At 45.3% G+C, this 27,416-nt stretch overlaps 1 protein-coding gene across 2 annotated transcripts in view; it reads right to left on the bottom strand.

The window, feature by feature from the left end:
- Arpc1 (Actin-related protein 2/3 complex, subunit 1A) overlaps positions 1 to 27,416 on the bottom strand; it is a 51,746-nt gene that overhangs the window by 12,151 nt on the left and 12,179 nt on the right. For both annotated transcript variants that reach the window (XM_050173886.3, XM_055067705.2), the window contains exons 5-7: positions 26,238 to 26,347; positions 19,472 to 19,650; positions 9,200 to 9,300 (exon numbers count right to left, since the gene is read on the bottom strand). In XM_050173886.3, coding sequence (XP_050029843.1) covers positions 9,200 to 9,300; positions 19,472 to 19,650; positions 26,238 to 26,347 — 390 coding nt within the window. The remainder of the gene's footprint in view (positions 1 to 9,199; positions 9,301 to 19,471; positions 19,651 to 26,237; positions 26,348 to 27,416) is intronic.

The following is a 27,416-nucleotide window of genomic DNA, read 5'->3' as shown; positions in this document are numbered from 1 at the left end:
TTACACCGGAAGATTACTAACGCAATTGCGTTTCGCGAGTCTGGTATTAGGGCAAATGCAAGCGCAAGGGGACAGGGTCTGGCCGCTTGACTGTGCCGTAACGGGATGAGCCATGGGATGAGCAGAATCGCAAATGCGAATAGTCTGCACGGTGCAGCCACCTGGTGGCACAGAGCTCAACCATACACAGTAGCAGTAACGAAGTGTATTCTTCTTTGGCTGCTGGTGTGTATTTTTCGCAGGAGTGTAATCATCAACACTTTGTTTTTATAAATGTTTAAAATGTTTTACATTTGGTTAGAGCAATATTAGCGCTTTGTTTGGCTGGTTAAGCGCTGCGCCAACAAGTGGCTGGACCGTGCAGACCGATCAGGCCGCACGTACGTCTACGCTAAAGTTCCTTCATCAGCTTGAGTTTATGCCTCCAGTCATTTGCCGAAATGACCAGCTTGCCTGTGGTTACCGGAATACCAGACACGTTCGGCGCTACGACAGAATGCTCGCAACGCACGCTGCTTCGATAGCTCTCGCTTGGGGTCGACGGCCAAGCGGCTAGCGGAGAGGTTTCACGCGGGCGAGGCGGGCTCCAAAACAACCGGAAGTGGACGATGTGACGTCGCATCGTGACGCGAAACCAGTGAAGGCGGAGCTTAGCCCCGATCGCTCGGCGAACGAGTTGAGGAGGAAAAGCATGACTAGCGAGGAGGGTAACTTCTAATCGCTTGTAGCTCCATTATTACGTAACGCTTCACTTGAATTGTGGTGTGAATGTTCTACTTAAGCTGTACCCTACGCGTCTACAAAATTTGTCCGAACCGTTTCAGGGGCCCTTTAAACAATTCTGAAAAATCGAGGAAAGGAAGGTCACATATGAGTAGAACCAAATAAGAACAAAAGCCAACCACATATTCGAAATGGGCAAGCAAATATTACATATATCTAGAGGTTCTCAGCACCATAACTCAAACAATAGAGATATTAAAAAATGTTTGTTGTATGACCCAACTCCCGCTTTAATACTTGGCACCAAATGCAACATTGCAGTGAACACATTTAGCTATAATCTGCTGCACACATGCGGTAGCTGCAGTTATTTAAACATAAGGCAGTTCCTTGACGTTAAAATTATTAGGATAACTACACCTTCCAAAATCTCGTATTAACTAAAATGTTTCGCTACACTGAACTGAAAATCCCGTAGTTCTTCAAATCTGCGTACCCAAAAGGACACTGTAATACACTCGTACAACAGCTGCATACTAGATGTTAGAAATGATATAGCTGATGGGAATAAAAACTCAAACACGGTGGCTTTTCATGGCTGTACTGACACCAGAGAGTTTTAGTTCACCATTTACAGTCCGCTCTACCCAGACCAGCCGAGCTGCTCAGTCGTTCAGCAAGAACGTTCGTGCACACGAACGCAATGCTCATACTGGCAGTTGAAGGGAGAACGTTAACGCTACCCTGCTGCTGAGCACACCAAGCGGAGTGTCCAGTTAACTTTGTCATTTTCCAACCAAGCTGACTGCATGTCACTTGCATCTCTGATGGACACACCGGCCTAATCTGTGAAATCAACACAGTTCTCTACAGTGCCTCAGTATGCGAACCGTGGGTGGAGCGAACTGTAAGCGATGCTCAGACCTGTCTAATGTCTTAGCACAGAAATGTGCAACACACACATGCATGCAAAAACACACAGGCAGAACTTTCACGGGGGGTGCCATATTGCCACACATGCAGTTTTTTTTTTGCAATCACTGACAAAATTACAATTGTTACTGGTCTCATGCAACGTACTCGCTTGTTGTGTCGGAAACTTTACGAATATGGTTGCCAATTTGTTAGCACGAAAGGCCTGTCAAATCAATTTGTATCTGAACACCACCCACTGCTCCGAAATATTCAATGACACACGTATATGTTGCAGATAGACACAAGTAGCAGGATCCAATTTCGTTATTAAAATTTAAAAATAGAAACCTGCCAAAACCACAATCTGCTTATGAAGCTCTTTATGGTGGGGATCTGCAAATAAACTTACAGCATTTTTTAACGTGCTGCGCTGCATTACATGAATGTTTTTGCATTCCACATTCATTGGAATGCCTGTGACCTTGTACACAGCAGTGCAACATCGTAGCCACTAAGCGGCAGGTGATGTAACTGTGAACAGTGCTTGTAACTGTCAGTCACCAAGGCACTGCTTTCATTTCGAGGTGCTATTTCACCCACTAACCAGTTTAATTTTCATGTATACTTTCTGCTAGTACTATCTCTGCCTCAGAACCATCACTAGCCTGTGAACAGGGTTCTCTCTGCATGGTGAGCGGCGGTACTAATGACGCCCACCGCTCCGGGTTGAGCGGTGAAAATTAGTTCTTTATTTTTTTGCGATCCTCGGGTGTTCCTTTATCACGTGGAGAAGCTCACCCTGATGCAGAATATCTGAGGCTATCTTGCAGATTGATTTCAGAAATATCAGTTTAAGTTCATAGTGACTAGTTAACAGGAAGCTTTAGCTCGGGCCCAACTTCGACGTGGCCTATTCAAATACATGTAAAACGCACAAACGCTTTTCTGAGATAACCCCTGGACAAATTTTAGTGAAATTTTTTACATTTGAGAGAAAAAGTTTTATTATAGTGACTGTTGGAAGCAGAATTTCGATTTAGGGCCTGAATAGTGTTAAGCGAATTTTTAAAAATTCGAATTACTTTTGGCAGTACTGAGAAATTTGTTATAGCAAGGTGTCACTGTATTACTGCTCTCCACTTGGTGAAAGAAACACTACATCAGTTTAGAATAACAAAATTTTGTACCAAAATCCCAATGCCAGTACGACTGTGGCATCATGGACTTCAAATTATTTTTCGTACTTAGGCAGATGTGGCATCTTAAAGTTCTTGAAACTTGTCAACACTTTCAGAATACAAAGCAGTCCACCTTTACCAAGAAAAATTTAACTATACCTGGCGACAACTTTCTATGACAGCCCCACCAAGGCTACGGTACGAAGCCGAAGCGCACTTGTTTTACTGCACCCCAACATGTAAATGTTGGGGCACAATAATGTTGCAATGTTTCCACTAATGAAAACATCTGTAGTCTATTCAGTGTAAGTGAAAATTTACCAGTGACCATTTTTTATGCAATTTATTAATTAATCAATACAAATGTTGCAGAGTAGAAGGAATTCCGTTTCACGCACTTTCAGGTTTTGTGGTTTTGCGGCATCCGTAACTCTTTCCCATCACCTTCAAAGAAAGATGGTGTCCCCCCAGTTGCAGCTCGTCAACATCACCTATGAAGGAAGGTCTGCCGCATCTCGCGAATCCACCAGCTTCGCAGCCGTACCAAGAGTTCTCAAAACGAAAGCGGTCCGTACAGGCAAAGAAACTAGCACACTACGTTTACGCACAAGTAAGGAAAAGCGACCCGCAGCTGTCTGTGAGAGCCGCATGTGGGAAACTCAGCAGGCTCACTGGTATTAGCGAACGCAATGTCTTCCGGATTAAATTTGACGCCCACAGTGGCACCTTGAAGTCACCGAAGCACAAATGCCTGTGTCTCCCAGCCACAAATGCCCGTGCGAAAACCGGGAAGACAAGACTGCAACTTCATGACAGCTTCTCCCTTGTAGCTCTATGAAGAAAAGTGCATCAGTACTTTCCGCAAAATGAAATTCCGACAGCTGCAAAACTCGCTCATGATGTGGCCAGTGACAGCGACATAAACATGCCTGAAACGAGCGTGCAAACGATGCAAAGGCTGCTTAATGATATTGGCTTTTCCTTTTGCAAACAGAAGAGAAATTGTGTGCTCTTCGAGAGAAACAGCGTCACCAAGTGGCAAGAGAAGTACCTGTGTACCATCTGAGAACTCCAGACTGAAAAACGGTACGCACGAGAGTAGGTCCATTTTGTAACTTTTGTAGCATGTAGATGAATAAGTGCATTTCCTTATACACCCAGCAACCTATACCATGAAAGCACTGCTCCGAAGATGCAACAGACATAACTCACGTTTGGCTGCAATTACAGGGAATCGTAGAGGATGCGCCGTCACGTTCAGCCCAATACTCTTTCGTAAGGACATGGTAGCTTCCAAGCTTTCGGTGCTCACAATCGAAACAAACACAAGCGTTCTTGCTTGCCAGTTCTGTGCATGCATTATTTCAGCAGAACACACATTAAAGTGAAAGTTACAAATGCCGCTGTTTTTTGCAGCCTCATGTTGTGCGTCAATGCATTTCGACAGTAGCAATGCCACTCACAGCACTCACCTGGGCAGCGTTTTTATGATGCATTAAACGACGTGCCTTGGTTGTTGGGTAGCACAAACAAGCAGCCTCTGCTAATTGTCTCATCATATTAACTGAACAGTGCTGATTCTTTCATTGCTTCTCCTACCTTGTAAAAATACAGTGTTTGTAGCTGATGACATGCTTTACTTTTTATTGTTTGTTTATTCTTGCAGACTGACATGTTACCTTGACGAAACTTGGGTCAATGCCAGCCACACAAAGGAGAAAGTATGGGAGGATGTGAATGTCACCACATGGGAAGGTGCTTTTTGACAAGGTTTGACAACAGGGCTTCACACACCAAGCGGCAAATGCGGCAGGCTGTTTCTGTTGCACGCCGGTAGCGAGGATGGCTTCTTAAATGATACACGCCTCGTTTTCCGAGCAGTGAAAGGAACTGCTGACTACCACAAGAAAATTGATGGGCCGCGCTTCAAGAAATGGTTCACTGAACAGCTTTTGCCTAACATCAAACCGTGCAGCGTTATAGTAATGGACAATGCCCTTTACCGTAGCGTTCGCCTCAAGAAAGTTCCAACGTCCTCAACATGAAAGAGTACGATTCAGTCTTGGCTCACGGAGAAGAGCACTGCATTTTCCCAGGACCAATTAAAGGCAGAGTTATTGGAGCTAGTGAAACAACACAAAAAGATGTTTTCCGCCTATCGCATGGATGTTGTCGCTAAGGCTGCTGGTTATGATGTCGTGAGGCTTCCTCCATATCACTGCAAGTTCAATTCTATCGAACTGATATGGAGCCTGGTGAAAAGTTACATTGCTGCTAACAATGCCATATTGGCCCTGCCGGCGTCGAAAAATTGCCACATGAAAGTATCAATCTTGTGACGGCAGGCAAGTAGCTTTGGGCGTTTGCTTACATTCAGAAAATCGAAGAGGAGTTCTGGCAATGTGACGGTCTCATTGATGCAAGCCTCGACCAGCTTCTAATTTTACTCAGATCGAATTAGAACAGCGAGAGTGATGTGAGTGACAGTGACATGTTCAGAGTGGAAGAGCTCACGGGAATGTGAACCCAGTCGCCGAAGCCACCGCAACATTGTGCTATGTACTTGTGCATATGTCAAGTGCTTTTACTAATCTTGCAGCATTATAATTGTTAAATTCTGAAGTTCTGCGTGTTAAAGACAATATGATGAGGCGCGGTGTAGTTTGGAATTCAACATTTCACGTCGGCATGTGTTAACATGCACCTAATATAAGTGTATTGGCACTTTAGTATTGTGCCTACAGCGAAATGTGCAGAAATCCTCTAAAAATAGTGTTTTCGTAGAAGGATTTACTACAGTCCTTTGCAGTGAAACATTGCATGGCATGTTGTTGCGCTGCAATGCAACACAGTCTAGCTACCTATATATATAGATCAGCAAAAAGCATAATTGACGGCGTTATCGAAAAATGACATACATATGTATCTTTTGCAGACGTCATCTGAAAATTGAGTATTTCATTGCCAAATATTTAAATTTTATGATTACACACAAATTATACCACTGTTACAAATAATATATATATATATATATATATCCTTTCTATAAATGTTATACACATTTAATTAAGCTTTCTGCTACTTTCACATGGATCATAGATATTCATTGCATGCTCACATGGCAACATTGTGAACAACACACTTTCACAGAATGCGCTGGTCAAATTGAATCCAAAATCCTGGGCAAAATGGATGGACTACTTGATGTAGTAACACATGTGCACAGGCTCCACCCACATAGCCTTAGCCGTGCTGCCACAGAAAGTTGTCCCGAAGTATAGGTATGAGCGAGCATTATCGTAATCCATGATGTCACAGTGAGGGCGTGCGGAAACTGCGAGTTGCCGTTGCCACCTGCTTTTTTTTTTTCTGGCTTATTCAGGCTCCTCTGATTATAAGTGTGGCTTTCTCGGTATATTAAAAAAATGTTAATTTACTAAAACAGGCCCCCTTATCTTTCTCTTTAAAGCGCCCCTCACCAGGTCTGGCCATCTTGAGCTGATAAGCGCAAAGCATACAATGTGCGCCAACGATCGTGTTTGCAAAGAACTACATCGCTACATGCTGTGGAAAGAATTGAAATTTCAATCCGAACGGCGTTTTCCATTCTCCTCGTGGCCGCTGCGCTCCAAGCCGGACAGTGACGTACTGGCGTCCCTGCGTCTACGTATTTGGGTCCGCAGTGTGACGACGCTCATGGTGACACGTGACTTTTGAGAATTATTGAAGGCACCATCTGTTATTTGTGTGACCTGTTGCTTGAATTGACGAATTGAAGTTTAGAGAAATAATAAAACACGCAAACGGAATGTCTGTTTTTTGTTTTACTTCGCACCGAAGCAAAGAGATGTACTTCGGCTTCGTCTCCTTGTTCCCACGGTTGTGCGGTCACGTGCGCAGGTACCGAAACTATGCCATTTTCTACCGTGTTGCAGCGCGTGATTACGCTCTGCGATCCACTTCTGCCTCAGTATTCCTGTAGCACTGAATTATACCACTAGTCATGTGTCCCTGTGCACAGCTAGCAAAATCGTGCGCTGCGCGAACGAGACAGCAGCTCGCATGCGACGCCGTCAGCGAGTGTGTGTAGTGAAAAAAAAAAAAAAAAAAAACGAGGAGAAAAAAAAATGAAGGCTAGGCCTGTGATGTATACGTCACGCGATCCTCGAGGTCCAGTATGGGAGAACGCAGGGAAGGAATTTCGCTTGCGGAAGATAGACAAGGCGAGTGGAGAGAGTTTCTTGCTTGGCAGTGAAGCCTGCCTGCTGAAATCACGGCTATTAACGAGTCGATTTGAAAAGTTTTTGTGGCAGAACGCTCTTTAGAGGACATGTACTAACTTGCAGCATATGAGCAAAATTTGCTATGGGGCCTGGTGAGGAGCCCTTTAATGGCCCTTTAATGACTCCCATGGTCCTGACAAAACTTCAAGGACTGTTGCAACATTATGTTCAATAGCTTGAAAACAAACCATTGCTATCAACGATTGAGCTTTCTTTCTTTCTTCTTTCATTGCACACTAACGATAAAGGTACAAGAAAAAAGCTTAAAGGATAAAGTTAATAGAAAACGCCACCAACCAACAAAAATATGCGCTGGTCCGACTTCTGGGCGACATTCTACCTTTGACCATATATGCAAATGAATTCCACAACATGCAGACAAAAACAAGGATTCAAAGATTTCTTAAGCGCTTCATTAAATTTCTTGGGGCCTCGAGAGGGCCACCTTGATATTAGAGTGTCCCCAAGATCCACTACGAACCTTGTTTGTTTAAAGGGGGGTGGGCTGTTACTGCGGCACACTAGAGGTGATGTCCACAGCTTCCTAGGTGCTACCAAAACACTGCTACACCACTTGCAAAGCTAGAGGCTGCCACAAAGAGCAGAAGTGTGCAGGCAAGGGACATTCGTGTTAGTCTTGGCTACTCCAGTCTAGAAGCGTTATCAGGTGTGCCTTGTGGGTGAACTAATCGAGCCTCATTCCCGCCACACAGGAGTTGCTCACATACGCAGCTGGGCTGATAACTTCGGGGTCATCATCTGCCGAGCTGTGCTGGCTGCTTCCGGAGGTTACCACATTAACGCTGTGCACGACAAAGGAGACAAGTCCAACGTAAGCACTGCCCATGTCACATGGCATGGAACAGGAGCTCACAATACACAAACAAAAGAATTTCACCGCAGAATACCATGACCAGCCAGAAAGCATTTTTTTTTTTCCAATTCACAACTTCAATGACTTGCACCACACAACAATGGCACAAAAAGAGCGACAGACACACAGTGTTGAAGTATGTGCTTCCAGGCATCTTTTCTTTTTTTTCATTGTCATGAACTTCAAGTTATTGATCATGAAACAACTAGCCTTTCAGTCTTGTTACCAACCTTTGGACAAGCAGCAATGACATAGCCCATAAGAGAACATCAGGTCTGTAAACATCAAAGCCAGTCACAGAGTTAAGTCTCCAAATGCAGCAGACTTCAGCAGCCGTTTCCTTTATACCAAGTCTCCAGTGGCATCCCTCTTCTATAAGGCAGCATAGAAGGCCTACCTTTCAACACTTCAATCTCTAAAATTTGTCAAATATGCTGGTCTGTCAAAACAAACGACTCCACATGCTCATTCACTTATTGAATACACAGCAGCATCCACCGTGCAAGAATGCAATGTACAAAGGACCACAGTAGCCCTACCTTTGTTAATGTGTAACATATCGTTGCTCTGTTTCTGCTACATCGGTGATTCACTGAATTCTAAACAGCAGCAGCGCTGCTGTGGAGCATTATGCAGAAACACTTGCAAAAACTGTTGCAGGTCAGCACAAGCTTAAGCAGAAAGTGGTGAATGCTCGTCGAGCTGCCAGAAGTGCAACAGCTACCGTGCTGCTGAGCCAGGGGTACACATTTACTCTAAGGTGACCATGGCCCAAACAAGTTTCTTCCACGTGTAGTTGAGTATCAATGTAATGAAGCAAACATAACATTTTTCTAACCAATATCAGTGTGTAATAAATATCAACTCCAACAAAGATATTTTTGTGTTGGATGCCACTTTGTTCCATGAGGTTCAAGAAATAGCATCCTGTGTGGTAAGCTATAGCCACGACGAAGCACAATGTACTGATGCAGCTGCTATGCGAGTCGCCGCTCAGACCATTCCTTCATCTATGCTGGCCCTCCCTTTGCTCATTGCCATGTTGGTTCAACGTATAAATGTGGCTGCAGTAGCTTTGTTGCAAACTCTCATTACAGAACACCTTGCCTTTTCTGGGCTGCCTTTTCTCAACCCACTGACACTTGTGCACTCTCAATTCTACAGTGGCGAAAGGCATAAAGTCAGAAAAAGTTGGGAAATCTCAGCAGCACAAATTTCGCTCTCACCTGACGCCATCCACCTCCTTGCGCTGTGATTTGTCCAGTTTGTCAACAAAGCTTAGCTGGCCATTGCTGTACTCGTACACCATGGGGTAGCAGTCGTAACCCTAGGTTGAGAAGAGCAAGAATGCTGCTCAGACAAGGCAACTTAACAATAGGCACTGCACTGCTAGGCAGTCTCGACAGGAAACAAGCGAGTGCAGTAACACAGCCCTGGTGCGAACTCACAACTAAATTTTATTCCAGGAACAGTGAGCTGAATGCACAGCACAAGACCCAAAACAGCAAGAGGACATAAAGTAGACTTCTGTAAATACGTCTGTGGTTAATTTGATCTCGCCTGTAGGTCCTGGCCAGCGCCCATCTATTTTTATGGGCCTAAACTCGTTCTTTAGATCCTAAAATTAGCTTTCGACGAATAATTCGAACTTGACCATTCAATGTACATGCACCTGACCCCTAATGGTGGCCCTGAACGTAACCCCCTTACGGGCAACGCCTGTCTCAGCAGAGCTTAGGGGACAGTGAATACGTTCAACACACGCCATCTCCTGTTGAAAAAGCCTATATCTGGTCTGCTCTAGGAACATTTTCAAGCAATAATTGTAGCTCACAATGTTCAATTACGGCGTTAACCAAATTCTAACGAGCACCCTTTTCCCGCAAAAAATATTGGACCAAAAACAGAGTGCACAGTGTTTATATGCTTTGCTGAATAATATGGCTGTATTGCAATGAAGCTGACTTTCGGAAATCGCCCGTCTTTGTACAACACATATTAGACCCTTGCTAATGCGTTTTGTTATCTTGCTAATAAAACACATTAAATTTCTTTGTTTAGGAGCTTTGACCCTTTGAGGGTAGATTTTTTTGCCATATGCGACCGCCCAGGGTCGATTTTTTTTTTTGCAGATTCCGATTCTTCTTAGGGACTTATTTTGAAAAAAAAAATTACCGTAATTTTTTTAGGGTGACCATAAAGTGAGAAAAAAATATTTTGCATTGGTATATATGTACTCTTCATTCATGAATAACAACAATAAAAAAAGAAATAAACTTATCAGAATTTAAAATTTGATGCATTTTTATGCACATAGTTCAAGGCTTTGAAAATCCGCACACGAGAATATTTCGCAAGCCTCAAATGTTCCTGCTCTTAGACTAATATGTACGTCCATAGCGTAATCGAACTGCGTAGGTGCGCACACTCAAGAAAACTGTTTGGTTGGGTGCCCATCAAAAAAACCAATACGCGTGACAAACTTCCGCTAATCTTCATCTTATCGCCAACCAGCTAGGGCAATTAGTTTTCGCGAGTCACACACAAAGAAAAAGAGAAAAGAAACGGATACGCATGCACGGCGGCATCCTTCCTACGCGCACCCCTGTGAGTACTAAACGAGCGAGAAACAAGCGGTCGCCCTTTGAGCGATTAGGAACGAGATAGCTATCAGTTTCGCAAGCGCAAGAAGCTGAAAGCGCCCGCGAAACAAAATCCAAACGACCGCCTGCCTGCGCGCACGCCAATGCGCGAGCGGTAGTATATAGACGCGCGGGAACAAACTAGCGCTAAAATAAACCATGGAACGAAAACCGAGAGAGGGAGGCGCGCGAAAAAAGCTTCCTGTATCCCCACATACTGGTAGCACATGACAGAAAAGAAAAAGTTAGGAAATTGGCGCGCTTTTTAAAAGTACAGAGGGCGCTGTAAATATACGGCATCGACCATTTTCGGACTTGTTCGCGGCGCCGTATATTTACGCCATTGACCGTCAAAGGGTTAATGTTACCTCTACGGTAGTTTTCTACTCTGGAAGCATAGAAAGCGGGTGTGAGTTTGATTCGGGAGCATGTTAGAATTGGGCAAATACTGTCAAATGACTTAGCTGTGTTATGGCATTTTCTTTTCTTTTTTTTTACATCCAGCAGGTAATTCGATAAATTTTAGTGGTCCTATCAGGGTCGAATTAATAAACGTGGACCATATTAGAGAGCTTTAGCTTTTCTGCATACGTATATTACCCTTCATGGACATGGGCGGTAGTAACAATGCTGGCAATGACATTTTGTGACACTTTGTCCAACAAAAAACTGCTACACAGATCTCATCAAAGGAAAATAAGAAAAGAACTGCGTACAGATAGTTACATGACTGCCAGTGCTTTACCACAGCAGCTAAGCAGAATATAGCGATTGGTCTAGCACAGCGTATGGCATGCTGATGCTGAGTCTTCAGACATTCAGCACTGCTCCCAGCGTATGCATCGGTGCGCAATCTGAGTCACCTTCGGTCACTGGTCTGCTACACCATGTGGCAATTTTGTCCCATGGTGTCCGAATTGATCGAATTATCCAGCTGCTAAAAGACAAGCTCCCAAATAAAATGTGCAGCTAGTTTTTACAATTCAAAGTGGATGATAATGTACATCCAGATCAAACATGCACACAATTTTATAACAAGAAAAATGTAACATACCTCCAATCCCGACAATAGGAAGAACGTAAAACTTGGAGACTATCTTCAGAATGGAAATTTTATATACAACCCTTCCAGATACCTCTTTATTGTTATCGGCCACAACATGTCATCCTCAGAGTGTTCCATTGTGTTTCAAATTTACCATTTCTCAAGTGACTCCTTAAAGGGATACTGGGCAAATCTTTTGCCACTAAGCTTTGTAGCCCAAATGAAAGCTTGGGTGCTGAAACTGGTTGACGCAACCATGTTTTCAGGCAGAAACTAGCAGAAAATAAAGAGTTTAATGCATTTTTCGCAAAATACCTTATCTAGCGGCCACGCCGTGAACTAGAGGAAGTGACGTCTCTGTGCCGGATGCCGGCATGCCAGCCATCGCCCGCATCTGTCCACGCGCACGGACGGCAAACGATGTCTCAAATGCTTGGTTGCTCGCGGCAGCATACTTGTTTTCACAAGCGGAGCTTGTTCCCAAGTCTTCAAAATCGCCATTTGTGTAGCGTGCTGCTTTGTAATGTGATCAATGAAGCACCTGGAACAACGCAGGAGAATGCCTCTACGCTACTGTGCGCAAGGGTGAAACAAGTATCGTCGGGCGAGGCAAGCCGTGTCGTACCTTTCCGGCAGAGCCGAAGCTTCGAAGGATATGAATTAGCGCTGCACGCCCATCACAGTCAACATGGGTACTGTCAAGCACGGCTTTCTGGGCTCTGAACACTTCGAGGGCAGTGACTATCAGAGGAACACGGCTTTGCTGCAGAGCTGTGGCATGTCAGTGAAAGGGTGCTGTGGCACCGTAGTAGCAGGGTCCTTCAATAATTTAAGTCTGGTTAGATAGAGATCTAAAAGGAAAAGATGCTTGATTCTGCAACTCCTGAGAGAGCACGGCCATCTGGTCACGAAACTTCCGTGTAATGTTATGGGAGAGCTTCGTATAGCGTCCGCAGTGGACACACCACAGCGCTAGCGCAAGTAGAAGGTGGACTGGAACAGACTACAAACGTACACCACAGGCGTTCTATGCATATGCTTGCTATTGCACCATGGTCCAGTGCCTGTATGGGCCTGTGAATATTGTTGACACAACATGCAAATCGCTGCCCTGTTTCTGTACAGCATTCAGAACTTAAGTGTGAACAATTTCGAAACAACTTCAACTCCTTGTTACAACAATGCCTGCTGCTGTTGCTGTAAGCTGGCACACATGACATCACAAAGTGCAGCCACTGGGCACTCATAATGCTCCAAAAATGCAGCCCTCTGTTGAAAAAATACAGTCAAACCTCAATATATCGAACACGGATGTATCAAATTATTGCGTATATCAAACACTTTCTATATCAACTGGAAAATCGCACACATTTTCAATTTTTTATTTTGAATGGGTTCGAACGTACAATGGATATATCGTGCTCTCGTTGCCCCTGACCACATGCGCTCTGTTGACTGGCGGTGAACTTTCCCGCAACACCCTCAAAGATAGCGGTGGCGCGATGGGCGTTCTCGACTGCTGCGCACTATAGCACTACACATCGATCACGCTGAGGGCGCCATTTGAACATAGTGGCGTACGCACGCAGTGGCTTGGCTAGTTCGGCAATGTCAACAACGCAATGCATTTGCCGCACTGATTCTTCCTCAGTGCCATGCTCTGCGCCTGCTGCCTGCCGTGCCTTGCGAGGACTGGTGGTTTGCACCCACAAAGACGCACGACAGCGCGTGCTCACTGGGCTCACTCAAGACGCCTTGGCTGACGCCACACTTAATTCTTTGTTATTGACAGTGTTTAAAAATACTTCAATTGACAAGACGTGGAGATCGCGGCAGAAGTAGTGGCCAAACAAATATGTTGCCAAGTTTGATCCCACAAGTGCAGATCTTGAACCGCTCCTGACTTTAACAGAGGCTGTAGCTGCTTTGGCCCTTCTATGCCGCTACTGCGGCGCAATAGAGGGCACCGGTCTATCACTTGTGGATCGTTTAGACTACGTTGAGGACTTCGTGTTTAAGCACGCAGCTGCCAAAAGAAGCAGGCTACACTGCTGCAGTACTTTCATCCAAATAAGCACATAAATACTCTGTGTGAAGCTTTATCAAGTGAGTATTTACTGCGCCACGATTGGGGCACGATTGGGGATTGTTGTTCGAAGCACGCATTCAGTTGCACCACGCATGACTGGCCTAGGCCATGCAGACTTCGCATAGCCGTCAAAGTTGGCGCGGCCTAGGCTAATTGGGTGCGGTGCAATCGACCGCGCTCTCCCTAGCTGGCGAAGTAGGCGCAGCCTAGGCAAATTGCGTGTGGCGCAACTAAACGCTCGCTCCGAACAACAACCCCGATAGTGCCCTTGGTTCATTGAGAGATTCACAAAAGCTTTTGACACGTTTCTTATGTGATTTTATCTATCAAATTCTGACTATGTAGAGCTATTTCGCGATCACCGCGCTGTTCGATATATTGAGGTTCGACTGTACGTGAAACAAGCACTGTGTATTGGAACAGTCGCATCTTCAGAGTTGAATCTCAATGCTACTTTAGGAACAGAAGGCCCACAAGGAATTGCGATTTATTAAACAGGTGACTGCGTTGACTTCACGGCTATTATCGTCGAGCCTATAGGACTGATGGTGCTAGTCCAGTCTCTGCTTTCAGCGCGGGGCTCTATGAGTACTGTCCACTACAGGGCTCCCCTCCTAGCGATGAAGGCACTGCCGCTGAGCGGTTTAAGTTGTGGAGATGGCACAGCCAGAGTCAAGATGAGCTGGCTTCAAGCGTTCAATGGAAATGGTCTATTCACATCTGTTGACAAGAATTGTGAAAAACTTGCGTCTTGTTTGAGGACATTAAAGGAATCGTCATACGGAGCTTGTAAAGGAGTGCGAGTAATGTCGCGACGGATAAATACGTGACTGCTATGAAGTAAAGGTGGACTCATGTAAACATTTCTGCGGTCTTTATGAAGCGGCGGTGGTAAAACAGTGGCCATTGTAATGTGAAGGCGGCCAGTGTAGGATTGTAGGTAAGCAGATGACGGTTCCGAGGCTAAGAACTCACCGGGTATGCAAAGTGTCGTGCCGAAAACGGGTTCTGCTGAGGAACACTGTGCATATGCTTTCAGAACTGTGTAAAGACCTAGCAGAACCACAGGTAGGCGCTCTGTCCATGGAATCATGGAGTCATGGGCACGAAGTGCTGCTTTTAATTGACAATGGAAATGTTCTACCATGCCATTGGAACCTGGGTGATAAGCTGTCATTCGCATGTGCATTACACCTAGAAGACGGGAGACAGCTTGAAAGAGGGATGAGTCAAATTGTCTTCCTTTGTCTGTCGTTATGGTGTGTGGCACACCGTAACAAGAAACCCAGGTATTTAAGATGACCTGGGCTACAGACTCTGCAGTAATGTGAGAGAGAGGCATTGCTTCAGGCAAGCGCATGAAGCGGTCGATACAACCGAGTATGTATCGTTGGTTCGAGGATGGTGGTAGTGGACCAATGATATCGATGTGAATGTCGCCAAAACAAACATCTGGTGGTGGAAAATGACCAAGCACACTCATAGTGTGTTGACTGACCTTGGCGCGCTGGGACTGTTTGCATGCCCGAGCCCAGCAACGGACGTCAGCTACGCGGCCACAGATAGCAGGAAGTGACCAGACATGTAGAACATACTCCAGGGTACGATAAGAAGTGTAGTGTGTCAAAAACTTGCTGCCGAAATTGCTGTGGAACGTACGGTCAAGGATGACCCATAGACATGTCGCCGATCACTGTGGCGTTGCAGCCAGGCAGCAAGATATCTTCGAAGTGCAGAGAATCGCTGGCCGTCCAGAGTGTTTGAAGTTCACGGTCTGTGCGTTGAGCGGTAGCAAGGCGGACTAAGTCATTGCCAGAACTATTTACTTGGCTCGCATTTATATAAATCCGTCACAGAGTGTCAGCGACAGGATTATCGGCACCACTGATATGCCGAATATCAGCAGTGAATCCGGAGATATATGCAAGCTGGCGAATTTCGTGGGGAGTGTACAAGAAACTGTTGGAGGTAATAGCACAAATGAGTGGTTTGTGTTCGGTGAGAATAAACAACTGACGCCCTTCGAGATTGTGACGGAAGTGGCGGACTGCAAGGTAGAGTCCTAGCAATTCGCGACCGAAAGCGCTGTAGTGAGTTTGTTGAAACACGGAGCCAACAGTTATGTCAGAGGCATCCACCATAACAGACAATGGAGCATCTGGTTGCAGGTGAGTAGTGGTTGCAAAGGTGTTCTTGGCAGAGATAAAAGCAGATTCAGCAGCATTAGTCCACGATATAGGCCTGCTACCTCGTGGTGTGCTAGAGAGTCTAATGTGCAGAGGCTGTAAACGAGGAATGAAACAACAACAGTAATTGATGAGGCCCAGAAATGCCCATAATTGTTTGGTGGAAGACGGACGTGGGAAATCTTTAATGGCTTGGACCGGTTGGATGCCCTGCTCGTCTACTTGATGCCCCAGGAAATCGAGAGAACAAACTCACCCTTCGAGATGTTTACAACCAGGCCATATTAACGGAGACGTTCAAACACCTTACGTAGGTCAGATTCGTGTTCCACAGCAGAGCGACTGAATACAAGAATGTCGTTTAAATAGATGAAGCAACAAGTCAGGCCACAGAGTACTTGGTAGACGAACCACTGAAATGTTTGAGCAGCATTACGGAGGCCAAATGCATGCAGACGTATTCAAACATGCCAAAATGGTAATGATTTCAGTTTTAGGAATGTTGGAAGGCTCGACAGGAATCTGATGGTAGGCTTTTACTAGATTCACTTTGCTAAATATGCAGCACCCATGAAGCAATGCGATGAAATCGTGGAGGTGAGGTATGGGTACCTACCGGGAATCGTCACTTTGTTTAAGGCACAGTAATCAGCTTATAGTCGCCAATCACCCGTCTTCTTGGGCACCATGTGTAAAGCAGATGACCAAGGGCTAGCGGAAGGACAAACGAAGCCCAACTTGAGAATATGTTCGAATTCTTGTTTTGCAATTTTGAGACGGTTGGTGCTAAGCACCAGACCGTCTTTAGTCACAATGTGGTGCATGACGTTGTGCACTGTTGGACGATCTGGCGAGGGTGGTTCGAACAGCTCTGTAAAGTCCAGGTTGATGGACCACGGTTTCAGTACCTAGGTGTGCGCTTGTACGAGACGCAAAGGTGGTGCAGACGTGGTGATACCTTGCAAGGACAGGTTTGTTGAGGGGTCAAGAAGGTGGGAGATGCGAAGGTCGATGAGAGGGTTAAACTTCTACAGAAAATCGGCACCAATGATTGGCCTGCGGACATCAGCGACTGTGAATAACCATCGAAAAGGGCGTCGCAGACCAAGGTCAAGGGTGACAGATTTCTGGCTGTACCTTTCAGTGTTGGAACCGTGGATGGCAGTGAGAAAAGACGTGTCATGGCGATGCCTTCTGCGGTCTTGAAAAGTAGGGGGAATTAAACAAATTTCCGCACCAGTGTCTACAAGGTCGCAAGCTTTGGTGACACGGTCGGTGTCAGCTGAGCCAGTAGCACTAGCTGTCATCACTGACTGGCCCGACAGTTTCCCCAGAAAGTTGCAAGGTAGACTGAACTGCCGTGCGCGAGTGCCATATCTGGCTAATACCAACAAATAAAGGGAGATGGAGGGCGTGACACGTTCTGGTCATGCGAGCGATGCTGCTGCTGCTGGTTATTTGCCCGAGAGCGTAAGGCAGCCAACGGGTTAGTTAGCTCCTTTACTTGCGCAGCAAGGCGCATGCTTGAACTGTCGGGTTCATCAAAGTGCTGCTGCAACTGGGGTTGTGTCGCAACGGGTACATTACCACGGTCAACAGTGGATATCACAGGATGGAAAGAATCCATAATCTGGTCTGCCGTCATCGCTAAGGCTTCGACAGACATGTTAGTAGGTCAAGCACATAAAATCATGCGTACCTGGTTCGGTAGACGCTGTAAGAAGAGCTCGCGAAGGATTTTCGAGTCTGTTGATGATGGACTGGTTCCCAGGAGTTGTATCATGCAGCAAAGCAGCTCAGTCGGTTTTCTGTCACCAAGTTCCTCCAATGAGAAGAGCTGTTGCATCCGTCGCGACTCAAGAGTCGGTGGTGCACCATAGTAACTCCCGCTTAAGGGTATCGTACTGATCATCGGGTGGAGCAGCTAGCAAATTGTCACAAACCAAAGCTGCACTGGTCGGGTTAAGCGCACTCACGACGTTGTTGTACTTGGCCACCTGAGATGTTACTCAGTGACGGCGAAACTGCGCCTCGATGTGGATGAACCAGAGTTCACAGTTCAATGGCCAGAAATTGGAAAGTTTCAGTATGTCGACGGAAGATGTGTTTTCCTCGAGACATCGTTATTCGGCAGCCGGTTCCATGGCGTCGAGAAGAAACTTGGTAGACGTATACAGTGATGATGTGGTATCACATCCTGGCCACCATCTTGTAGGAACAGAAGGCCCACAAAGAATTGCCATTTATTAAACACGTGACTGCGTTGACGTCCAGGCTACCATCCAGGCCTTTATGTCTGATGGCGCTAGTCGTGCGATGTGAGGCTCTGACAGTTTAGTAACACATGGCTCAGCTCCACTGCAGCTAGCTTAGCAAGCATAATAACTTATTTTTTTAAGGAGCATTCATAATTAAAGACACCATTTTGTCTTACTACTGCCGACTTACATAACAACGCGAAACATGAGGAAGGGGCGACAATGTATATGTATGTATACATATGCATAGCATGGACAGTAGAATAAACAGTTGGAAGTCACCCCTCTTTTCACTCGGTCTCTATCGCCGTCCCTTCCTCATGTTTCACGTTGTTACACAAGTTGCATTGAACCAACTAGCCCAGCAAGCAACCGTTCTACTGCCAGCCTTTGCTATGTGAAAACTTGTTCTCTCACCATCTTGAAATGACAGAGGCAATGTGACAAGTAGGCTGTTGCTAACACCACGAACACGATTTCAGTTTCGGATCCAAGAGTAACGTGTGGGAAACTTTCATATTCATGTTGTTTGAAAAAATGGCGCTCGTAAGAATTGAGCAAGTATGCCAACACATTATGAGCTGCCATTTTCAGTCAAAACTCTGCTTAGGGCGTACCAAAACAGCACATCCACTGACTTCTACTGCTAACAGGGCAGATGCTGCAGCCATTAGAGTCACGATTGGGGTTAGGCAAGTATATGCTTGAAGTAAAGTCCGAATTATTTGGCGAAGGTAAATTTCAGAATCAAAATAACAAGAGCGCTGGCCCAGGGAAATGTATGGGTGCTGGCTAGGACCTCTGGCTGAGATCGAATTAACCGAAAAGTCAAACTAACCGGAGTGGAAGTAATGGAAGTCTACTGTAACAGCTCTGGTTAAACAGTGTAAAGGGAAATATGTATACAAACAAGCTATTGTTATTTGAACTCACTCCTCAATCGAGACGAATTGTCAAACTGTCACTGTAACAGAAAGCAAGATAAGGCCTCACCGCCAAGACGGGAATTGAATTATGGGTTTTACGTGCTGAAACTACAATTTGATAATGAGGCACGCGTAGTGGGAGACTCCAAATTGATTTTGATCATCAGGGGATCTTTAACGTGCGCACAATGCACGGGACAACGGGTGTTTTTGTATTTCGCCCTCATCACAATGCAGCCGCGGCGGCCAGGGTTTGATCCCGCGACCTCATGCATGACAGCGCAACACCATAGCCGGTAAGCCACCATGGTGGGCGCCAAGGTGTGCATGACGGGAAAGAATGAGCACTCACGGCCAGCAGCAGCCTCGTGGGGGAGACCCAGAGACAGGAGAGGAATGGCAGGTATTGGGTGCGCACGCAAGTGATGGCCTGCCCCCGCTGGGCGTCCGCGACGCACACGCTGGAGTCGTGGCCAACCCAGGCCAGCCGAGTGCCATCGCCCGAGAAGCACACTGAGTGAACCCAGCCAACTGCAAAAAGCCAGCAAGGTTGCGGTACACTGTTAAAAAGAAACACCAAGTCAGTATTCCAAGACTTATTACAGCCGAGCTTTGACATGAAGGCCTTAGCAGTAATTCTTTACCAACAAAGTCCCCCACTGATAATTCGGACACTGGTAATTTGGACATGCTTCATTATTTGAACAGCTCACCAGCACCGCCACTGGCTCCATACACTTAATGTATAAGGACGATTGAAATTTCAGACACCTTACGGTGCACTGTGCAAAAATTTGGACTTCAACTGCACGAACATGTGCCAATTTGGCCACTGAGTCGTGCAGAAATAGAGATTATTTTATTTTGATCTTTCGCCAGCGTGCTCATTGGCCAGGCCACCGGTGCCTCCTCAAAACCGAAACTAGCAAAGCCTAGTCGATCTAGTAGTTGCCAATCGCGGCCAAACCGCAGGACAAGCCAGGCCAAGTCACATAGGCTGCATTTACGATTTTTCGGGCTAGCTATGTTCTGCTCTAATAGCCCACCGTTCATGGCCAGCTGATACCGCTGATAATGCGGGTGGAGCACTGCTCTGTCCACTAACAAAGCATGAACTGTGTGGAAAGAAATATATAGCATAAAATGCATGGCTAGAAAATCACTGTCTAGCCCAAAGGGAAGCGTATGCGAGAGTAGCAACACATTAACTTGTGCTGTATTTTTGGACGATCCCTTTTGAAGATACGATCACTTTTGCAATATTTTGTGCGACTAGCAGCAGACATCAATGAGTGGCAGTGTTCTTGCGCTATAATAGTACAGTCGAACCTCAATATAACGAAGTTGTACTTGCAGAAGAAAATTTTGTGAAATCTCGAATTTCATTAAATTGAGCTTTGCAAGTTTCAATGTTCAAAACAACTTTACAAGTTCGCAGAGCATTCATGGTGCATAGTACCTTGTTAGTGGGCACTTATAAATAAATTGCAGGAAGGTCGGGCCACAATCGCACGGTTATGAGCGCCAGCTGGTGCGGTGCAGATCGCGCCGAGAGCAATGTATCGACGTGGCTCACGGCATCAGAGATTCACGTGTGTTGCATTGCATGGCATCGTAAATCTCGGACACCATAGCTGTCTGCGCTTAGTGCCCACAGCCAGCATCCACAAAATAAAAATAAAAGTGTAAAAAGATACGGTATTCGTCCTGAGCAAAATAAACAAGAAAAAAAAATGAATAGTAGTATTGCCAGAAAGGCAGAGCATTGATGGCACGTGCACTCAGGCAAACGTTAACAAGCCTCACTCGATGACTGCAAACTCACAGCCACAACGTGAGTGAGCGCTTCGCCCCGTGTCTCGGAAACTTGAGTTTACGCGACCGCCAACACTAGACGTGCGGGAACAACAAAATGCGCGTGAAGGCCCCAATTATTTCAGCCTTTTCACTTACCGCAGAGAAATCACCTCCATGATACAGTGCGTGGCCCATTTAGCGTGGACGCATACATGCTAAGAGGAGAAAGCAGATAGGCACGCGTTCCTGCACTGCCTCCCCCCAGCGTGTGCGCCATCACGTTACCGCACGTTCACTCCCTCCCCATTCTTTTTTCACAGACAGAATCGTCAGCTCTCGTATTTCTCCAAGCTCTGTGAGCTGCCGCACGCCTCGCAACCTCCACATGTTGTTTGCAAATGCAACAAATGGCGCATCAGTTTTTCCTGCCTACCGCAGACACGCTTTGACGGCAGTTTTGCCGCTTAAAGTTTTCATGCATAAGGGCACTTGAAATAACTTTTGCATCGGCCGACATTTTTTATATTCTTTGGATAGATTCACTAGCCATACAAAGCTTCAAGTACATGCTTAAGATGGCCGAAAACTTCGTTAGATTGAAGCCGTGTCACGAAATTACTTCGTTAAATCACAAAAACATATGGATGGTTTTCAATGCAACTAAGATTGGGAAATGAAACTAGTTCATTACATTGTGAATTTAATTAAATCGAGCTTTGTTATATCGAGGTTGGATTGTATAGCATGCTTGATACTCTGCCGAAAATACTGTCCCTTGGACATTGATGTGTGTTGCACTAGTCAAGCGAAATTAAAGGTATCCCCAAAAGTGATAATCTAACATGATATAAGAAGGCAACAAACACTGACACCAAGGACAACATAGGGAAAATTACTTGTGCTTAATAAATGAAATAAAGAAACGATAAGAAAATGAAATAAAAGAAACTATGAAAGAAACTAGAAACTATAAAAATAAATTAATGAAATAAAGAAACGGAAATTAATCTTAAGAAAACACAGTATATGACCATAACTCATAGAAAGTTGATCTTTAGGTTCAATTATACATTAATGAGTAACGATTTAATACAAGCTGACACGGTAAAATATTTAAGCATAACCTTTACAAGCGCGTTAAGATGGAATACCCATATCGATAATACATGTATGAAGGCCTTCTGAACACTCGGTTTCTTGCGAAGAAAATTAAGTGCAGCACCATCCTATGTGAAACTAGCAGAATATAAGACTTTAGTAAGGACAATTCTTGAGTATGGTAGCATAGTGTGGAACCCGCACCAGAAAGGTCTCTCACAGAAATTAGAACGTATTCAAAATAAAGCGTTGCGATTTATATACCATAAGTATTCTCAACACGAAAGCGCAAGTGCTCTTAGAAACCAAGCAGCACTGCCTACACTTGTTTGTCGACGTCGTGTGGCTGTCATGAAATTTCTTTTTATGCTATGTAATGACAACATTAACATAAATAAGTGAGATTACGTGCAATCACCACACCGACACTCCAATAGAACCTGTCATAATAAACACATCAGGCGGTACCCGACACAGTGCGACACGTTTAGATATTCACATTTCCCATGGGCAATCGAAATCTGGAATGCGTTGCCAAAGGAAATTGTGGAACCAGATTCTGTGGATGGCTTTGTCGCAAAATTGGAGCCATATTTTGGTTGCTCATGAAAGTATTTGAGCGCGTAGTTTAAAGATAATGAGTTGGTTGAATGATTGGACACTAGTGCACGTGTGATTGTATACAGCCTTATGATTTCATATGTAAATATTGCAATGTGCTGAATAGTGGTGTTTTATTGACCCCCAATAACTACAAGAATGTTATACAACTAATATTGCAATTGTTTTGAGCACCTTTTGTTATTCCTTGATTCATGAGAAACAAAGAAAGTGTCTTGTGTTGAATACCAATGTTTTTGTATGGCAGTTTTCTTTTGTTTTCTTTATTTTTTTATCCCCCCCCTTTTCCCCCCTGTCTTTTCCATGCTCATGTGTATTTTTACAATCCACTTCCTGTTTGGGCCTGTGCAAAGGCCTACAGTATTGTTTAAAAAATAAATAATAAATTAATGAAAATGAAAGTGGATGAAAAAACTTGCCGCAGGTGGGGACCGAACCCACAACCTTCGCATTTCGCGTGTGATGCTCTGCCAACTGAGCTACCGCAGCGCTGTTTCTCCATCCACTTTCTTGGGTATTTATGTTTCCTAGTAGAACCCTTAAAGTGTTAAGCCTGTTTCACATGCAAGCGATTGAGCGAATGGAGCGAACAGCGGCGCGGCGCTGCGAAGCTTTTCGCAAGGTTTCGTTTCACATGCATTGCTGCCGCGCGTTTTCGGCCGCTGCGAATAGCAATGTTGCTGGCAAAAAACACGGGACTTTCAGCCAGTTTCGGTAGTTTGCGGCTATCAACATGAGCATTGCTTTGTCCCTGCCTCTCAAATTTTTATTTTATAAATACATATCCTGCGCTTAGCAATTAGCAATTCATTGAAAAGCTCTCTTGGCATGTTGCCCGTACCACGTGTAGCAAGTAAACAAACATCGTCCTATGCACAGGCTTTCCCGCACTAGTCCTCCACTGGTCACGTGTCGAGGCGGGCCGTTCGGAAGCGGTGCAGCCGCTCTGCCACTGCGATGAAATTCCAAACCTCGCCGCTCCCGCCGCTAGTGCCACCGCCACCACTCGAAACAGATTTCTGCGGCGCGGCGGCAGGATTCGCGAGCATTTCCGCTTGCATGTGAAACAGGCTTTAGCCAGCGCCACCACTCACAGACCTTGGCGGCGGACGTGGAACATCCTTTCTACCGCAGGCGTCATGAGAATGATCTTTTTGGGTGAAGGAGACTGGTCAATAAACCCACACATGCTACCTGAAATCAATGTTGCCGCATTCGAGACCCTCGTTATGTAATGAACGAGAAGGAAGGGGATTATCCGAGGGGCCCAATCTTTTATTAGTGATATCATAAGAAGCCAACAAACACTGACACCAAGGACAACATAGGAGAAATTACTTGCGCTTAACAAATGCAATAAAGAAACAATAAATTAATGAAAATGAAAGTGGATGAAAAAACAACTTGCCGCAGGTGGGGACCGAACCCACAACCTTCGCATCTAACATGATCTAACATGATGGCGCACCTTTTTTGGCCACTTGTGAAATAAAGCCACTTATTTTCAGGCAAATCCAGTATTTTGGATTCTTGATTATTTAAATTTATTGGCAGTCCCCGAGGAGCCCAAATTAATGGTTGGCGACTGTAGAGGTCTCTACCCTAATGCGTAGCACCAACTTTTTTTCCCCGTAAGATGAAGTGTTTACATTGTGCAGACTTGAATGCTAATTAGGCGTTTCCTTTATTAGCAAACCACAGTGTACTTGCTGCTATCAGGTGATAGCCTTACAACAAGTGATTATTCTCGCTTATGTCAGTATAATACCAATAGGTGATATCCACATCAGACCTTCCCAGCAACCGCTTCAAGAGATTAAAGGGGCCCTGAACCACCCCTCGGGTTTGGTGAAATAACATAAGTATAGCGTACGCTATACCATTGCGTACACTAAAAAATAGCGGGTCATCACTGCGCATGCGCTGAATGCTAAATGAAATAGCGGGTATAGCGGGCGTACGCAACGCAAACGAGTTAGCGTTAGCGTTTTTCCATGGTTTGCAGAGTTTGCGGGAAACATGGCGGCGGTCCCGGCTGCCCGCTTGGAATTGAATTTGGCATTGCTTTTGTAAAATGCACTTCGCGCGTAGCAAATGACTGTGTAAACGGCTTTCGCTTAGTCTCAGGCCGCTTCGACGACAGAGTATTATGGATAACCTCGTGGTCTTTTCGAGATCGCTTCTCGTTTCGAACAAGTCGAAGCCTAACGAAAGGAACGTTCGCGATGTCAGCGCCACCTATCGCTACAGGCGCAAAATAGCCGCAACGACGGCATATGGCCTCTGAGATTTGAAGATATCGCCGGCCTATAAAATTGTAGAAAGCGTGCACTGCTTAGCGTACGCTACATTTTAGCGTATAGCGTACGCTAAACTAAAACTGTCTATAGTCCGCAGGTTGCATAAGCTGCTGTGAACATCTCTGCCAAGTTTTGCTGTCGTACGCAGTGTGTTGAGCTTGCAAGCTGAGTGCAAAGTCACTTTGCTCTCAAACGCTTTCTTTTCAAACAGAAGCCTACTCTTCACTCTCCTCTGAACACTTTGTTTCGTAATAAAATGAATTCCCATACACAGCTGCTATTGGTAGCTGTGGTCAGCTACGCAGCATAGATACCGCGGCCGTCACAGGGTGCCTTCAGGAGTCCACTGGCCGAGCGCACAGCGGCTCGCTGGGTACGACCGCACTTGGCCTGCGGTTAGTGTGCCATAGGCACCAAAATCGGGAGTCGTGGTGTGTAAAAATGAAATTTGAACTCTGCGCCACGATGACATTTAGAAGGTGGAGCGCTGTGGGCACGCTTCACTCCGCTGCAGCCTTCACACTGCAAGGCATGGAAGAAGGAACAGGAGCCCAGCGGAGGCCGTGTTTTGTTGCAAATAACTCTGCTTTTGCTGATCGCATTAAAATACTTTTTGCCGCACTGTAGTATTTCTGAAATAGCCAATTTTCACTTCAAATGCCTTTCTCCACTTCGAAAAAAAAAAAAAAAAAGTGGTTCAGGGCCCCTTTAATAGAAACCGACGAGAACATAACAAACAAACAAAAAAACTATTACTGGCTTTTTGTCGGTACCGTGGCTTCCTCGCAGTAGTAAAACGGGCCTAGAAGTTGCGGCCAAGCATTTCAGTTTTACTAAGCATTGTCCCACTTCCTTATGGTGCCACAACACTCTGTGCGTGCATCAAGTTAGATGGCTTCGAGACAGTGGCTTTCTAGCGCTGCAAGAGCATGTTGCATCATAATCTCAAGGCCACGTTTTCGGCACACCGTGCCGTCACTATTTGTCCTCTGAAAAGTGGGATGTGCTGCATGCAATTATAGATGCACAAAGAAGGCCAGGTTTGCTTCTTTAAGTTGAATTTAGGTGCCAAAGGTGCGACTGCTTCACATCTAACTCCAAAACACACATTAGTAATCATTTTATCAGGAGAATGGCAAATCTATGGGTGAAGGAATGTCCAGTGTGTTTTCTGACACCACCTATTTTCCTAGTGATGCAGGTACTTTACATAATTACAAGACGGTGCTTGGTTTACTGATGGACCCACTGTGCCGTAATTATGTTACTGTGCCACAAACAATGTGCAATGCAGACACTTACTGCCACTGGCAGAAAGTTCAGCCACTAGACTGCCAAACGAGGTGGTCTTGTCGTTCCAGGGTGTCGCCTGAGGAGTACTGTCCACCTCCTTGATATACGCAGAGAACACCCTGCACACACGGGCACCAAGGACAACAGTCACAAGAAAAAGCATAACATCAACAGCAACGGAATATTTTTTTTTTTTTCAATTCACGCCTTTCCAGAAGCCATGCTGAACAGATTTTTAACATTTTTTGGGGGTTGGTGCCCTCATTTTTATGTGGTGCACCTACAGAGGAACCTCAATGTAACAAACTCAAACGAAGCAGCTCATAGAATATAACAAAGTAGACCTAGAATCTGGTCGGCCATGCTTTGCTTTGATGCTTATTCTACTGCTATAACGAAAACGAAAATGCAAGGTCTGAGACAATGTCGGTTATTGCAAAGCAAATATTTCTATGCGTGTTCTGACCAACGACTTGGTTAGCTCGCAGCCATCAAGCAAACGTGGCGATCAGGTCTGATCACACTAATTGCACAGTTACACACGAGCGTCAGTACAAAGCATGTTTGTAATTCAGCGCTGTTAATGTGGCATGCATTTGCACTGCAAGCCACCTGTGGGCCGTTACAATCAACCGGAGACCCCATCACTGGCCTGTCTGAGGCATCACGCATGTTTGCATTTCTTTCGCATAGACCCGATCATGAATATTTGTTTTCCGATTAACTCAGCACATCGGCTGATAACAAATATTGCGTGTAACGAAGGTACTATTTTCCTGTCAGATGTGGCTTTACTATAACAAGGTTGGACTATATATGTATGTACAATGCTCGGCAACTGAAATGCGATATTCGGACAGTGTGGCAGGCAGTGATTCTTGCGCCACAGGCGAGTGCTGGGTGATCGCTGAGGGGGCCCAATTGTGTCACTATGCATTAAAATGACTCTCGTTCTCATGGGACATAAAAGTGAATCAGCTCAATGTCCCCATCGTCCATCGGTGGCGCAAAAAAAGTGTCGGCCGCCATGCTGAGCACTGCGTTTCAATCACTGAGCACTGTACACCTATCGTGTAATACACCCCATAGCTGTGAACATGAACCTGTGTCTTTCAGCAAGCTGGTAACCAGTGCTAGACGTTACCAACTAGCCCCCCAGCCTTCAGTCCCAATTGTGCAGAGACTCAC

This window comes from Dermacentor andersoni, chromosome 8 (genome assembly GCF_023375885.2).
Source record: "Dermacentor andersoni chromosome 8, qqDerAnde1_hic_scaffold, whole genome shotgun sequence".
In the NCBI taxonomy this organism is placed as follows: Eukaryota; Metazoa; Arthropoda; class Arachnida; order Ixodida; family Ixodidae; genus Dermacentor; species Dermacentor andersoni.
The sequence above is the reverse complement of the archived record's forward strand: the minus strand, read 5'-3'. Positions and strand labels throughout refer to the sequence as shown.